General features: G+C 37.2%; 1 protein-coding gene across 1 annotated transcript in view; it reads left to right on the top strand.

Annotated features, from left to right (window-relative positions):
• Positions 1-15553, top strand: part of LOC120129942 (SCY1-like protein 2) — a 34181-nt gene extending 18628 nt beyond the window's left edge. Inside the window, exons 9-14 of the mRNA XM_039147327.1 lie at positions 1840-1953; positions 2738-2866; positions 3705-3767; positions 4532-4693; positions 4802-4920; positions 14574-15553. Of these exons, the coding sequence (XP_039003258.1) occupies positions 1840-1953; positions 2738-2866; positions 3705-3767; positions 4532-4693; positions 4802-4920; positions 14574-15513 (1527 nt within the window). The 3' untranslated portion in view covers positions 15514-15553. The remainder of the gene's footprint in view (positions 1-1839; positions 1954-2737; positions 2867-3704; positions 3768-4531; positions 4694-4801; positions 4921-14573) is intronic.

The raw sequence follows: 15553 nt of genomic DNA, 5'->3' as shown, positions 1-15553 counted from the left end.
GAAGAAATTTGTGTGATTGAGAACTGGATCAATTTGCAGACTTATTGGCTTTCATTCATAATATTAGTCTGTCCCAAGTGTCGAGAGATGGTCTGATCTGGAAAGGAAATGGGAAAGGTATTTATTCTGTCAACTCTTGTGTCAAGTTATGCTACTATGTTTCGGAAGTTGAGACTTTTTGGATGAAAAACATTTGGAGGGGATTGGTGCCTCCAAGAGTGGAGACTTTTATGTGGTAGGTTGTGCATCAAAGATTGGCAGTAAAGTCTGAATTACAAAAGTGAGGGGATTCGGGGATTGTAGACTATGCTTGTCCTTTTTGTAAAAGGGAGATCGAATCTCCCTCTCATTTATTCTTCACCTGCTCTGTGGTGTGGTCCCTACGGAATAAGTTCCCGAATTTTTGGGAAGTTAGTTCGGTTCTTCATGATAATGCTCAAAGTTTTATATTAGCTTGGGATGATTTGGTGTCTTATTCTTCTATTTGGTCCTTTATTCCGCGAGTGGTTCTTTGGACTATTTGGAAATTCAGAAATGCCATTGTGTTTGAAGGGGGATTGTTAGATCAGATTGATCTATTTTTTATGACAAGATTTAGGCTAGCTTCTTGGTTCTTAGCTAAGTTCAGAGATGTATCTATTTCTAAGGACTCTTTCATTAGTGATCCCTCTATTGCGGATTTTTCTCTTTTTCAAGGAATTCGATTCTAAATATTGTGTCTTGGTTTCCTTCTCCAAAGGGCTTTCTAAAACTGAATGTGGATGCAGCTGTGTGTGGTGATTGGAGAAAAAGTGGTATAGGTGGTTTATTAAGAGATGAGGATGGTACTGTGATCGGTTTTTTCCAAGAGGCTACTGGACCAAGTCCTCCTTTTGATGGAGCTTAAAGCCATTAAGAAGGGTTTAATTTTCTTTAACTCTCTATGTCATCGGTTCAAGAATCCTTTGATCGTTGAGACTGATAGTAAACTAGCAATGGAATGGGTTAAGAATCTAGATAGATGTCCTTTTGTTTACGTTGATTTTGTGAAGGACATTACTGCTACGTAAAGAGATATGGAGGGTGTTATTAGATGGGTTGTTAGAACAACTAATATAGAGGCTGATGGTTTAGCTAAGGCTGGTATTGGTTAGTTTCATTGTTTTGTGTAGGGTGTTTGTTTGAGTGTTTCGGGTTGTTCTTTGTAAGGGGGTTTGGTTGTTTTTTAATCATTATGTATCTGAATGTTTTTAATGAATCTTGAGGCACTATTTTCCTCCTTCTGCTGATTAAGGAGCACCTCTTGGTGATCCTTTAATCATGAAGGGGGTTTTTAACTAGGCTTCCACTTCTTATCAAAACATTCATAATAAGCATATTGAGTTTTTGGTTTATGATCTATGTTGTAATAGAAAAAACATGTTGTGCTCAGTTTTGGACCATATCCCCGGTGGGGTAAAAAGAAGATCTCTAAGAATAGTTTCTTACTGTGAAAAACTAACAGATACAAATGGTTAACAAGTGCAAGCTATTTGGACACCATATCTCTCTACCAAACAAACAGACCAAAATTCTGTATAATAACATATGGCTACGGCTTGCATATGGCTTTAGTTGGATTCTAAATGAAATGATAAAAGGGCAATTTCTTTTTATTGTAGCAAAAAAAAAATTGAAATAGACTTCTACAGTTATTTGGATTATACTTTGAGCTGCTTGTAAGAAATTCAACACTCCATTTATTGCATACCAAATGTAATCTTACGCCAATATATAATGTTTAAAACCATGCCAACTTTTCGCTTTGAAAGTTGTTGCATTTGTTTGGCCAATGAACTGATGGCTTGAATTGTATTGTAGGATAAAACCGATTTCGAGTTAGTTACATTCCCGGCTCTTGTCCCTGTCCTGAACACTGCTGCAGGAGAGACCTTGTTGTTGCTGGTGAAGCATTCAGATCTTATTATTAACAAGGTAAGTAAAGTAGTTTGCTTCTTTAAAGAAGGCTCCCTCAAGAGTTCCATTTTTTTTCTGTATCTTTTATTATAATCAGAAAAGGAGCTGTCTAGGTTTGTTTGTGAATATGAACAAGTTGCTATCTAGTAAAATGTTACATGATATGGATGGAAGTGATGAAGTAAATCTATGTAGTTTGGAGCAATATTAATATTCTATTTTTATGATCATTTTCTGGTTTACATTTCTTTTTTTTTTGATAGGAATTAGGCCCCATTAAAAACCTCCTTAGTTATTGTGTTTAGAAACACAATAATCATTGGAAGGGGGAAAAGGGTGCCCATAATTTATTACCAAACATAAGAGTTACAACCGAAACGAAACGAAACACACAATACAAAGACCTTCATTACAACAACCCAGTAACCCAAACCCACAAAACCATAACCTCAACACTCATTAACCTATTCCAGATTTAGCTAAACAGTCAGCTTCCCCATTAGAACATCTGCGAATATGCCTAGTCAGAACACTAAACTGCATAACAGTTTTCTGGATTTCTCTGATCAAATCAACGTAGAGAACCGGGCATTGATCCGGGTTGTTGATCCATGTCAGTGATATATTTGAGCTGGGTGATGAGGCTTTATTTATGATATGATATTCTTAAGAAGACTAAAATAAATTGCTAAAAAGGATACTTTATGAAACGGCAATGCCATGTTTCCCATTATCTTCCGAGGCATGTTTTCATCATGGGTCGTACTCAATCATTTAATTACAGTTACTTCAATTACTGTAGACAACTCCAGAGCACATAGTGTCCCATGTACTGCCCATGGTTGTTCGAGCTTATGATGATAGTGATCCTCGTCTCCAAGAAGAAGCTTTGAGAAAATCTCTATTACTTGCCCAGCAGCTTGATACGCAGGTGATTGTCATGCCTTGTTTTTTTCTTCTGATGGAGTGTTATTTTCAGAAGTTTACTTTCTCATCCTTTTTTGCATGCAATAATAATTATCATAAATTGAATGTACATCTTTTAGAAGAGGGAAATATATTGCTGGATTTTTCTTTACTTGGATGCTATTTAGGCTATTGTTATTGGATATTAGAAAAAGGAGCAATGAACATGTGTACCTGTTGATTGTTGAATGATGTAAATTATCCTTAGACTGTATATTCTAAGAGGAATAGTATGGACGTCACACATAGATCTCACCTTCCCTTAGGTTTTAAAGAATATAAAGTAATTATTATTGCAGAAGGATCACACCTTTTTTTTCATTTGCTGCATTTAATATGGAGATTTGAAATGAATCAGTTGTGATGTTGAAACAATGGATGAAGAGAAATAAAGCTTACCACTTTTCAGCATTTTTCTTGAACGATTTTTACTTTTTTTTTATTAATTGCATGCAATCAACTTGCTCTATCTATTCATTGTTCTGTGGTTAGTATCTTTAATAGAAGTTATCTATTCTTCCAGGTTCCTCATCTTCTCGAGCAACAAAATTTTGAATTATTGTTGACCTGTGTCACAAAATAGAGAGAATTTGTTAAAAAAACATTCTTAGTACGTTTGGCACATTTTTGTAGGTTAACTTTTTGTTCTTAGACTCTTTTAGTGCTGGATCTTTATGTTTACTTTTGATGATTCTCTTTGTTTAAAAAGCGTGGACCCTGATCAAGTGTGCAAATAATGTTATTCCTCCATAGTATAGTTTCCATTCCTATTTTATAGTAATAATGTTCTTTATGTTGTTCAGCTTGTGAAAGCTGCCATTCTGCCTCGCGTTCATGGCTTGGCTCTTAAAACAACAGTTGCTGCGGTATGTATGCATATCTTTGGTAATTATCTAAATACTAATTTGTATAGTCATAGTTTATTAGATGTAATTATATGAACAAACGCTGCCATGTTATGTAGGTCAAATTCTATGTAATAATAGTATTCAATTATTTTCGTTGTCAATGTTGATCTGTTATCCAAATCCAACCTCCATACATAATACAACTTATATCATCTTCATAACCTGGTTTTAAGAGAAAATAAGGCCTCTGAGAAAGTACATCCTATTTCCTAAATTCATGGCTAAAATAGACATTCTTCCCAAACTTGGAAGGTTGTTCATCAATTTTTCATTTAAGTTATTGAAAAGTATTGTTGTATGTGGTCATTTGGTTTTCTTCAAATGACATAGTTTAAAGATGCTTTAGCTTAACTTTATGAATTATCCCCACTAGTTTCCTGGAAAGCCTCCTCTTCTTATAAAAAAAAAAAAAGTTTCCTGGAAAAGGACTCGTGCCTCTTGATGAATAAGAATTCCGGTCATCCATGAAATTTAGTGTATTTGGAAGAAGAAAAGTGTGCTATTGAAGTGTGTCTTCATTGTTGCATTTAGGAAGGCATCTAAATTATAACATCATTCTTGTCATTCAATATTATTCAAACTGCTCATTGGAATTGAATCTCAAAGTGTGTGGAGTTGGTTTTTTCTTAAAATTGTTTTTGTAGATTCAAAATTAGTTTTAAAAGTGCCTTTTGATAGAACATAGCTACTTCATTTCTGAATCTCTTGGTTTCTTTGAGCAGGTCAGAGTCAATGCTTTGCTTTGCTTAGCGGATTTTGTTCACACTCTTAATAAACATGCTGTGCTGGATGTACTACAAACCATTCAGCGTTGTACTGCTGTTGATCGTTCTGCTCCCACTCTAATGTGTACCCTAGCCATTTCAAACGCGATTTTCAAGCAGGTAATGACGGACTCTATTTTTGGTTGCTCAAGTTGTTTTTCATTTGCATGTTGGGAAGTTCCGGTGCCTTACAGTTTGGTATCTGTATTTTCCATTCATCATGTGCAGTATGGAGTTGAATTCACTGCAGAGCATGTCCTCCCTATACTCACACCTCTTCTCACCTCCCAACAGTTGAATATTCAGCAGTTTTCCAAATATATGCATTTTGTTAAGGATATTCTCAGGTATCATCGTTATTTTTTTTTATAGGAATAGGAGGTCTCATTAAAAACCTCCCTCTCAGTTGGCTCTTTTGGAAGAGGCAACTTGCGGAAGGAGGAAAATAGTACCTCATCTTATTAATAAACCTTAATTACATAAGATTACAGCTTACATAATAAACTTCCCGAAATAAAATACAAACCAAAACAACCATAAAGCTCTAAACATCAACCTATCCCCTCCTTAGCTAACTTGTATGCCTCCCAATTGTTGCTCCTAGGAATCCATCTAACAATAATACCCCTAGCAGAAACTAAGGCCCCAATTTCCCCAATTAAAGTACTAAAAAACGTAGGGGCAGAAAATGACATCAAAATCCAATCAACTGCTGCTTTACAATCACTCTCTAGGATTAGTCTTCCCTTCAATGCCCATTCAGAAGAAAGGAATAAATCAATTCCTTGTTTAATAGCTTTCAGCTCAGCTAACATAGGAGGACCAGGTCCCACCGCAATAGAAAATGTATTTAAAGTAGAACAATTTGAATCTTTCAAGACTCCTCCAATTCCAACCTGCAGCCCATCACCTCTAATCGCTCCATCAACATTGAATTTAAAGAAATCAAAAGAAGGCGGAGACCAGTAGAGAAACTTCTTTTTATAGGATTTAATAGGTAATCTGTCTGCAAGCGAGGGATCCCCTACTAGTAAGTCAACCTGAATATTAGCATGAGGGAATTTCGCTAAAAACCATTTAGCCAACCTAAAACTGGAAATGAAGAACAGAAGAGGGGACAAACTACAACCTTGTCTCAACCCCTTGCCCATCTGAAATTCTTGTGTAAGAGATCCATTAACTAGAACCGATATTGAAGCAGAAGAAATACAATAATCAATCCAAGAAATCCATTTGTCCCCAAAACCCATTACCTTCAATAATCTCAAAATAATTAGCCATTCCACTGAATCATAGACTCTATGAAAGTCAACTTTGAAAACAACTCATTTCCTTCCTTTTTTCCTCCAATAATCTATAGATTCATTGGCCATAAAATCACAATCAAGCAGCTGCCTACCTGGAATAAAGGAGAACTGCGATGGGCTGATCAAATATTTAATAACAGAAACCAGTCTTCTCGATAAGATTTTGGAGATAATTTTGTACAGGCTGCCAACTAGACTTATTGGTTTGTAATCTTCAATACCTTTAGGATTTAGTTTCTTAGGGACCAATGTAATAAAAGCATGATTGACCCCATGCTCCCAACTTCTCCCTTTGTTAAAGTCATCCACAAACTTCATAAGATGGTCCTTCAATATAGGCCAGATTTTTTTAAAAAAACTCATCGTGAAACCGTTTGGACCCGGGGTTTTGGAACTGTCCGAATGAAACACTGCTTCCCAAACTTCATGTTCTGAAAATTTAACCTCAAGACCATTCTTTTGCTTTGATAATTTCACAAAATTAATATTAATATCCTCTACCTCTAGCGTAGCTTTTGTACTGTAATTCTCCTTAAAATACTCAAAGATAGTTTTTCAGCTTATCCGGATCAGAAATTTCTTCATCAGCCACTTTCAAAGCCGAAATTGAATTCATTATGTTTCTATTAATTGTTGTTAAATGGAAAAACTTCGTATTCCTATCCCCTTCCTTGATCCACTTCAGTCTCGATCTTTGTAACCAAATACTCTTTTCTCTCCTATGCAGCTTCCACAATTCTTTCCTTGACAGAATCAACAAATCCCTTTCTTGAATGGAAATCCCTCCTGCTTGTAACTTCAATTCCAGACCATTTATCTTGCCTTCTAGTTGAGAAATATCTTCAGAAATCCCCTTATGACTCGTATTTGGCCTATTCCCGATCTTCTGTTTTGTTCCTCGAAGTAAAGTAAATAGTCCCCATCGACCATTAGCCTTCTTCCCATTAGACAATGAATTTTCAACCAACTCAACCAACTCATCTTCCTCTAACAAGTAGTTGAATAATAAAAAAGGCTTAGGTCCCCAATTGTTGTATTGTTCTACTAACACTACGGGATTATGGTCCGAAAGAGATTTGGGTAACATTTTATGGATCACATTAGGAAATTGATTAAGGAACCACTAATAATAAACCGTTCAAGCCTTACCCAAGTAGGAGAGTATCTATTGTTGCCCCAAGAATATCTTCCTCCAACTAACGATAAATCCATAAGATTAAAATGTTGAACAAAGGATCTAAACAAATCCATGGAATGCCAATTTTGTGAAACTCCACATTTCTCCTCTGTATCCAAATAAGCATTAAAATCCCCCCTATGCAAACTGACAGATTTAAACTCTGCACAAAACACATCAGGTCCCTAAAGAATTCCTCTTTATCCGCCTCTACTGCCAGACCGTATACATTTATTAAAACACAATCAAAGTTATACAGCTTGAACTTCCCTGATAATGCTATGAATTTGTTCTGATCATGTTCTGCACTGACTTCAAAAAAATTCTCATTCCACAAACTTATCAATCCACCTGTAGAACCCTCGGCTGGATGGAAGATACGACCTTTCAATAGATTACCCCCTAACCTCCTCTATAAACCACTATTCCCTGTAAAAATAGGATGAACGGCTTCTCTCTATTAACAAGTCTGGCCACTGCTCTAATTTTTTCTCTTCTCCCAAGACCTCTAATATTCCATGTGATTACTTTTAACTTTGACATTTGAATTGAAAATCATAAACTCCAAACCAAACCAATAGAAACCATCAGGATCTCCTTGAAGACCCCTTCATCTTCATCTTAAAAATCGCCTCCTCTAATAATTGATGCCCCCCTTTAAAGGTAATCCCCAACAATTCACAGACCTCCCTTGTAGCAGCAGCTTCATTCCTAGTTTTAACAGAAGATTGTGAAGACTGTGATAACTCCCTGACTTGTTCCAATGAATCCCTGGCCATACTTCTAACAACCCTTCTATAAACTCTATCAAAAAAGCTGATAGACACTTCAATATCCGAGCATACACTTCCTGAGCGACGTGGAGCAATTCTCAACTTTCTCTGATTAATAAGACTTTTAGACCGAGGAATACACTGATCCTGCTGATTTGTAGGAACTAGATGAATCTCCTTTGCTTTAAACTGATCTACCCTCTTAGGACCTGAAGTATTTCCCTCATGATTCTCGTTATTCCTATTCCTTACACTCGAACTTGAGAAGCTTTCCTCATTGAAGTTACACAGATTGTCCTCCATGACCTTCTTTATCTTCTTTAAACCTTCCGATTGATCAACTGGAAATTTACTCCTCTCTACATCCTTATGAATCTGCAAACTGGAAACGCAATCCCCATCCAGACTTTTCATGCCAATAGACTTCTCTTTACTCATTACAGCACCCTGTTCGCTTAGAACCACTTCCTTCTCCCCCTGTGAATTATTTTTCACCACCCTATCCTCCCCCCTTATCAGCAGCAAGAAAATGATTTGCAGAAATGACATTGAGCTGTAAGATAAACTTATCCTAACCCATTTTAAATTATATGCAGGCCCTCTAGGAAATAATTTCTTAATTGATGATAAAGCAACCTCATTGTCCTCAGATTGAACTAAGTCCACCGGGTCAATTGTATCTCTCAATCCCAAGCTCACGTGATTATCTTTCTGGCTTGTCCTATTTTCCAAGAAACCTGACAGCCCATAATCTGAATTATCTACTGTTGACTTACTCGATTGGACATGTCCCCCACTGACTCTATTCACTCTACTGTTTTACCCATAATTCAGCCAAGAAATGACTTTAAGCCTAGCATCCTCTGTGAACTCATCCCTATCTGCAGCCAGGGTAAGACATCTGCCATCTCCCTCCTCAGACAAGACATAACCACTGTTCCTTTTTTTTGAAAATTTTTCATCTTCTTCCTCCCCGCTTCTTCTGGTTTATTCAAAACAGACCCCAGTGAGATCATAACTTTGAACGATCTTCCATACGAGCCTATCATCATCGTTTCAAGAACATCATAAGGACTTTCCACCCTGAGTAGAACTTTCGCCGACGAGAGGTTCGATCTGCTCTCTGAATCTTCATTAAAACATAGAAACTGACCCCACTTCCCAGTAAGTTTTCTTAAGAATGCCTCATTCCAACACAGTAGAGGCAATCCAAATAGCTCTATCTGGCAGAGGGCCGACGGAACTCCATCCTTGTTCAGAACTGGGGCCAACCAGTCTAAGCATAAGAACAGTTCTTCCTTTTTATTCATCCATACCTGTGAGAACTCCTCCACCGAATTGAAAGTAATGATGCATGCATTCCATGCGTAACCCCATATAACAACATGAACTTCCATACCATCTATCTCCAAAGCTTCCTTCAACGAATCATAGTCGAAAGAAGATTTCATTATCCCTGTTAATGAACATTTAACCCATTTCGTATTATCTGATGGAATATGCATCTCCCAAACATTCCTCACACTAGGTGCATTCTGCTTGTTACCCGCCAAGTTTGCCCCTGACACTGGATCTCTTCTCAAATTAAATTCAGAGTTCACCACATCCTTATACGATTTGCCATCTCTCATGCTTCTCAACGACTCAGCTTTCCTCACAGTTCTTGAAGTATCCCTTTCCCCTGACTTGATCTCCAACATCCTCTTCCCCTCCGCAGCTTCCCTCCTCTTAACCTTTTGATACTTAACAATCCCTACTGAGACTCTCCTCCCATCAATTCACTTCCCATTCACGAACTGGATTGCCTTATTTATACTTTACTCACTAGCAAATTGGACAAATGCAAAAGTAGAAGACTTATAATTTGGTTTTTCTAAAAAACAGGGGATGAAAATCCTCAGAATCTGACCATAAGGACTAAAATAATTCCTTAACACCCCTCATGAAACACTCTTACTAAGATTATCAATGAACACTATCCATTCCTCATCAACAACATTGGATTTTTTTGAAAATACTCTCGCTCTCTCTCTACCTATCGCGCTCATTCTCTCTCTGTTAACAAAAGTAAATATATATTTGCTGCAAAAAATTATTAAACTTTCATTGTGAAGGATATCAAACCTTAACCTATTTTAATCTTTCCATTGACCAGCAAAATGTTAATCTTTGTGCATTTCATGCAATATAGCTTGTCTGAGTTTATCATCGTTATTTTTGAGATTGTTGAATTCCCTCGGATCTTATTTCTGCACCTGTTTAATTTCATAACGAAAAATTTATTATCATTTTCCTTGCTGAGAAGTATTAATTAGTAGTACCTGTAGGTTATGCAATAGACAAGTTAGTATTTTAATATAACACTAACTCTTAGAAAGTTAGATAGATAAGGATAACTACTAAGTAGTTTACTTCTAATAGAAAACTTATTCCTAACTTTTCCTATAAAAAGATGTATTTTAACCATTCACAATATATAATAAAAAGAGTTCATTTTCTTCTCCACTATGTTGTTTATTTTTTATCAACATGGTATCAGCTAGATGATCGATCCTTCACCTAAATCTAGCCGATTTTTCTTCTTCTTTTTTACCCTAAATCTAGCCGTCGATCATGAATTCCACTTCTTCATCGGAGGTCACTTCGGAATTCCTCATTAATTCACCCCATTCTGATGTTTCTTCAGCCTCTATCACCTGTCACCGATTGAATGGTGAAAATTATATCCCTCACTCTCAAACTACTACTCGGCCAAAGAAGGGGAGACCTTGGTGTGACTATTGTAAGAAGGTTGGCCATCTGCGGGATTCCTGTTGGAAATTACATGGCAAGCCTACTGATGAGAAGTCTTCAAAACAGCATCAACAACGTGATACTCAAGAAAACTGTGTAGTGAATACTGATTTACAAGGAAGTTCGTTTACTAAAAAACAAATGGAAGAGTTGCAGCAGTTTTGTAGTCAGTTAAACACTCATTCCCAATCAGTACCTGCAGGTAGAATTCCTTCTGCTACTTTGGCTAATACATCCACCACTCCTATTTGGGTTGTGGATTCTGGTGCAAGTGATCATATGACAGATGATCTTCTGCTCTTTCACACTTTTCATTCCGACTCGTCTATCTCTCATATTCGAACAGCTGATGGTTCTCTATCCGGTGTTGCCGATCATGGGTCTATTCGAATAAATCAGGACATTTTGTTGTCTCATGTTCTTTATGTTCCCAATCTCACTTGTAATCTTATCTCCATTAGCAAGTTGTCTGCCGATTTATGTTGTATCATGAAATTTAACTATGATTTTTGTGAATTTCAGGATTCTAGCCAGGGGAAAGTGATTGCAGTGCTAGGCTTTGTGGGGGTCTTTGCCTACTTCCAGCAACTTTATTTTCCCACCCATCTACTTCCTACCATGTTATACAACAATTTCCTTTACTTGAACCTTCAACTGATGTTATGTTATTGCATTTTCGTTTAGGACATCCCAGTTTCTTTTATCTTGCAAAATTGTTTCCACATTTGTTTGTCAATAAGAGTCCAAAATCTTTTTCTTGTGATATTTGTTCACTTGCTAAACAAACTAGGAGTTTTTATCTACCTTCTCCATATAAACCGTCCAAACCATTTATCATGATCCATAGTGATATTTGAGGACCATCTCGGGTCGCATCTTTACATGGGTTTCGGTGGTTTATTTCATTTATTGATGATCACACTCTTACTACCTGGACCTTTCTCATGAAAACCAAATCTGAAGCTTGTGAAATAAAAACCAAATCTGAAGCTTGTGAAATATTTAAACGGTTCCATAAGATGGTTGAAACCCAATTTCAGTGTTCAATCCAAATGTTTCATTATGACAATGGTAGTGAGTATTTTGCCAATGTTTTGGGTTCTTTCTTTCAGGAAACCGGGATTATTCATCTTACTTCGTGTGTCAATTCTCCTCAACAAAATGGGATTGCTGAGCGAAAAAACAGGCATCTTCTTGAGGTTACTCGGTCTCTACTTTTTTCCACAAATGTTCATAACTATTTTTGGGGGAAGCCCTTTTAACTACCACTTATTTGATTAACCGTCTCCCTAGTAAATCGTTACAATTTAAGTGTCCGAGAGATGTTTTTCTTCAGTTTTTTCCCAATTTTAAACCGATGACTTCATTGTTACCCCTTAGAGTTTTTGGTTGTACTGTGTTCGGTCATAACAATGTTCTTTTCAGGTCCAAATTAGATCCTCGAGCATTTCGGTGTGTGTTTCTGGGTTATTCATAGACTCAAAAGGACTTTCGGTGTTATTATCCTCGTACAAAGAAATTCTTTATTACTATGGACGTTACTTTCTTTGAAAAAACACATTTTTTCCTTAAAACTGCTATTCAAGGGGAGTCATATAATGAATATCAGTTTATTGACTCACAATAATTGTCACTTGATTTGCAGCCAGCTCTTTTTGATCAACCAGCACCGTCAAACCAGTTAAACCAGTCGAATAAGCCTACAAAATCGCTACAGCCAGACCAAACAACACTACCGAACCCAGAAAACGTATCCTTGCCAAACCAGTCCATTGAAACACATTTACCTCGGCATGATCAACATATCACTTCGCCTCAAATACCTCAATCTGAGTTGCAGATTTACAAGAGACGACAAAAACCAATTTCTAAATCAATCCCTGAACCTAATCCCGAGTCTCTCACACAGCATGGACACTGTCATGAACCGGAAACGAACGAGAATCCTTTGGAGAATGAAGAAGGTAATCAGAGTTCTTCCACTAAATTAAATGCTTTAATTGATGATAATGACTTGCCGATTGCTCAAAGGAAAGGAGTAAGAAAATGCAGAAATTATCCAATTGAGAGACTTGTTGCATATGGAAAGCTAACGCCTTGTTTTAAGAACTTTACAGCAAGTGTAGATAGCATTACTGTTCCAGAAACGGTGGAAGAAGCATTGAAAGATCCCAAGTGGAAAAAGGCAGTAGAAGAGGAATTAAAAGCACTGGAAAACAACAATACTTGGATTATAGTTGATCTTCCGAAAGATAAAAAACCAGTCGGCTGCAAATGGGTATTCACGGTAAAATACAAAGCTGATGGTAGCATTGAAAGATATAAGGCGAGATTAGTGGCGAAAGGATTTACTCAATCTTTTGGAGTTGATTATCATGAAACGTTTGCTCTGGTAGCAAAACTAAACACTATGAGAGTGTTACTGTCATTAGCAGTTAATGAGAATTGGGTGCTTCATCAGTTAGACATAGAAAACGCATTTCTAAACGAAAACTTGGAGGAGGAAATATATATGCGAATTCCACCGGGTGTGAAGAGTAATACAGGAAAAGCATGTAGATTGCTAAAGTCCTTGTATGGACTTAAGCAATCTCCAAGAGCATGGTTTGACAGATTTACAAAGGTGATTATTCAGGATGGTTACAAGCAATGTCAATCAGATCACACTTTATTCGTCAAAACATCTTCAAACAACAAAAAGACAATTTTGATTGTCTATGTGGATGATATCATTCTAACAGGTGATGATTGTATGGAGATAGAAAGATTAAAAAAGCTACTGGCGAAGGAGTTCGAAACCAAAGACTTGGGAACTTTATCGTATTTTTTAGGCATGGAGGTTGCAATGTCAAAAGAAGAAATAGTAATCAACCAAAGGAAATATATCCTTGATCTACTATCAGAAACTGGAATGAAGGGATGTAAGCCGGCTGAAACACCTATGGAAGCAAATCTGAAGCTAAGGAGAGAAGAATTGTGAAGTCCTGTGAACAAAGAACAATATCAAATGCTAGTAGGTAAACTAATTTATTTATCACTTACTAGACTTGATATTGCGTTCCCTGTCAGTATAGTGAGTCAATATATGAATGATCCAAGAGAAGAACATTTAGAGGCTGTGAATAGAATTCTAAGATACTTGAAAATGACACCAGGACATGGATTAATTTTTAGAAAGAGTGATGATAGAACAGTAAGAATTTTTTCGGATTCAAGCTGGGCAGGTGAATTAACGGATAGAAGATCTACAACTGGTTATTGTTCATTTGTTTGGGGAAATCTGGTTACTCGGAGAAGTAAAAAACAGGCGGTGGTGTCTCGAAGTAGTGCAGAAGCAGAATTTAGAGCAATGGCACTTGGAATTTGCGAATGAATTTGGCTTCAAAGAATGTTAACTGAGCTGGGGTTATGTGCCAACAAATGGTTTGAACTTCAAAGTGAAAGTAAATCTGTAATAAGTATTGCAAAGAATCCAGTTCATCATGACCGAACGAAGCATGTGGAGATTGACAGACATTTCATCTCTGAAAAGGTGAATGGTGGAACGGTGAAGCTCAATTATGTTTCAACGAAGAATCAGTTAGCATATATTCTTACCAAAGCACTTCCAAGAATTACCTTTGATGAGATTATATCCAAGTTGGGTCTTTTCAACATTTACTCTCCAACTTGAGGGGGAGTGTGGGTTATGCAATAGATAAGTTAGTATTTTAATATAACACTAACTCTTAGAAAGTTAGATAGATAAGGATAACTTCTAAGTAGTTTACTTCTAATAGAAAACTTACTCCCAACTTTTCCTATAAAAAGATGTATTTTCACTATTCACAATATATAATAAAAAGAGTTTCTTTTCTTCTCCACTATGTTGTTTACTCTTTATCAACAGTACCATTATTTTTTACCACTTCGTATGAAGATGTTATAATTCAAATTTTGTTTTAACTCAGTAAGATAGAAGACAAACGGGGGGTTACTTTAAATGATTCGGGAATCCCAAAGGTAAAACATGCTACTACTGCCAATGGGCTTCAGTCTGAAGCCTTGAGCAAAACAAGTGGAACTGTGGCTTCAGCTAAAAGCAGCCCAGCATGGGATGAAGACTGGGGCCCTACAGCCAGAGGAACTGCCAGTGTCAGTGCCTGTGTCAGTGCCAGTTCTCAGCAGGCTTCAAAAAGCAACTCATCCATTGATTCCATCTTGGGTGATAAATCAATTCAATCATCACCTAAACAATCAGAGCCTTCCGTAATATCTAGTGCATCTAGCCAGCAAATGCCTGTTTCTTGCCCTGCGGTGGACATTGAGTGGCCTCCTCTTGCAACTTCAGGTATTACTTCAGAGTCCGGAAATGGTGAGAAGCAATTAAATGCTGCAACATCATTGGCATCAAATTTTGACAATTTAGATCCTTTTGCAAACTGGCCTCCACGGCCTACTGCCTCAAATGAAATGGGGAGCTTCAACAATAGTACCATGGGATCAGACACGACCAATTATGGATCCGGTTCTATCAATAGTACCCAATTCAATATTAACGACCCTGAGGACAAAAGCAACAGTTGGGCCTTTAGCAACCAAAACTCTGGGGAGCTACTAAGACCTAATCTCGGAGCTTCAACTTCCAATGCAAGCATCTTGATCAGTGGGGGTCTCCAGAACTCTATTGGGTTCATGAAACAGAATCAGGGGAATTCGGCTCCGATGAGCTCTTCATACAATAATCAGAAATCATTAGATCTGGGGTCTATATTTAGTACTAGCAAAAACGAGCAGGCTGCACCAAAACTTGCACCACCACCCTCAACTTCTGTGGGTAGAGGAAGAGGGATGGGGAGGGCAAGGGCCAAACCAAAATCTGAACAGCCACCTCTCTTGGATTTACTTTGATAATTGGGATTTGCTTCTACTAGACTGAGTTCTTTTTCTT

The sequence above is a fragment of the Hibiscus syriacus genome, unplaced genomic scaffold (assembly GCF_006381635.1).
Source record: "Hibiscus syriacus cultivar Baekdansim isolate YM2019G1 unplaced genomic scaffold, ASM638163v2 tig00110505_pilon, whole genome shotgun sequence".
NCBI classification, from domain to species: Eukaryota; Viridiplantae; Streptophyta; class Magnoliopsida; order Malvales; family Malvaceae; genus Hibiscus; species Hibiscus syriacus.
This window is presented reverse-complemented; position numbering and strand designations above follow the sequence as displayed.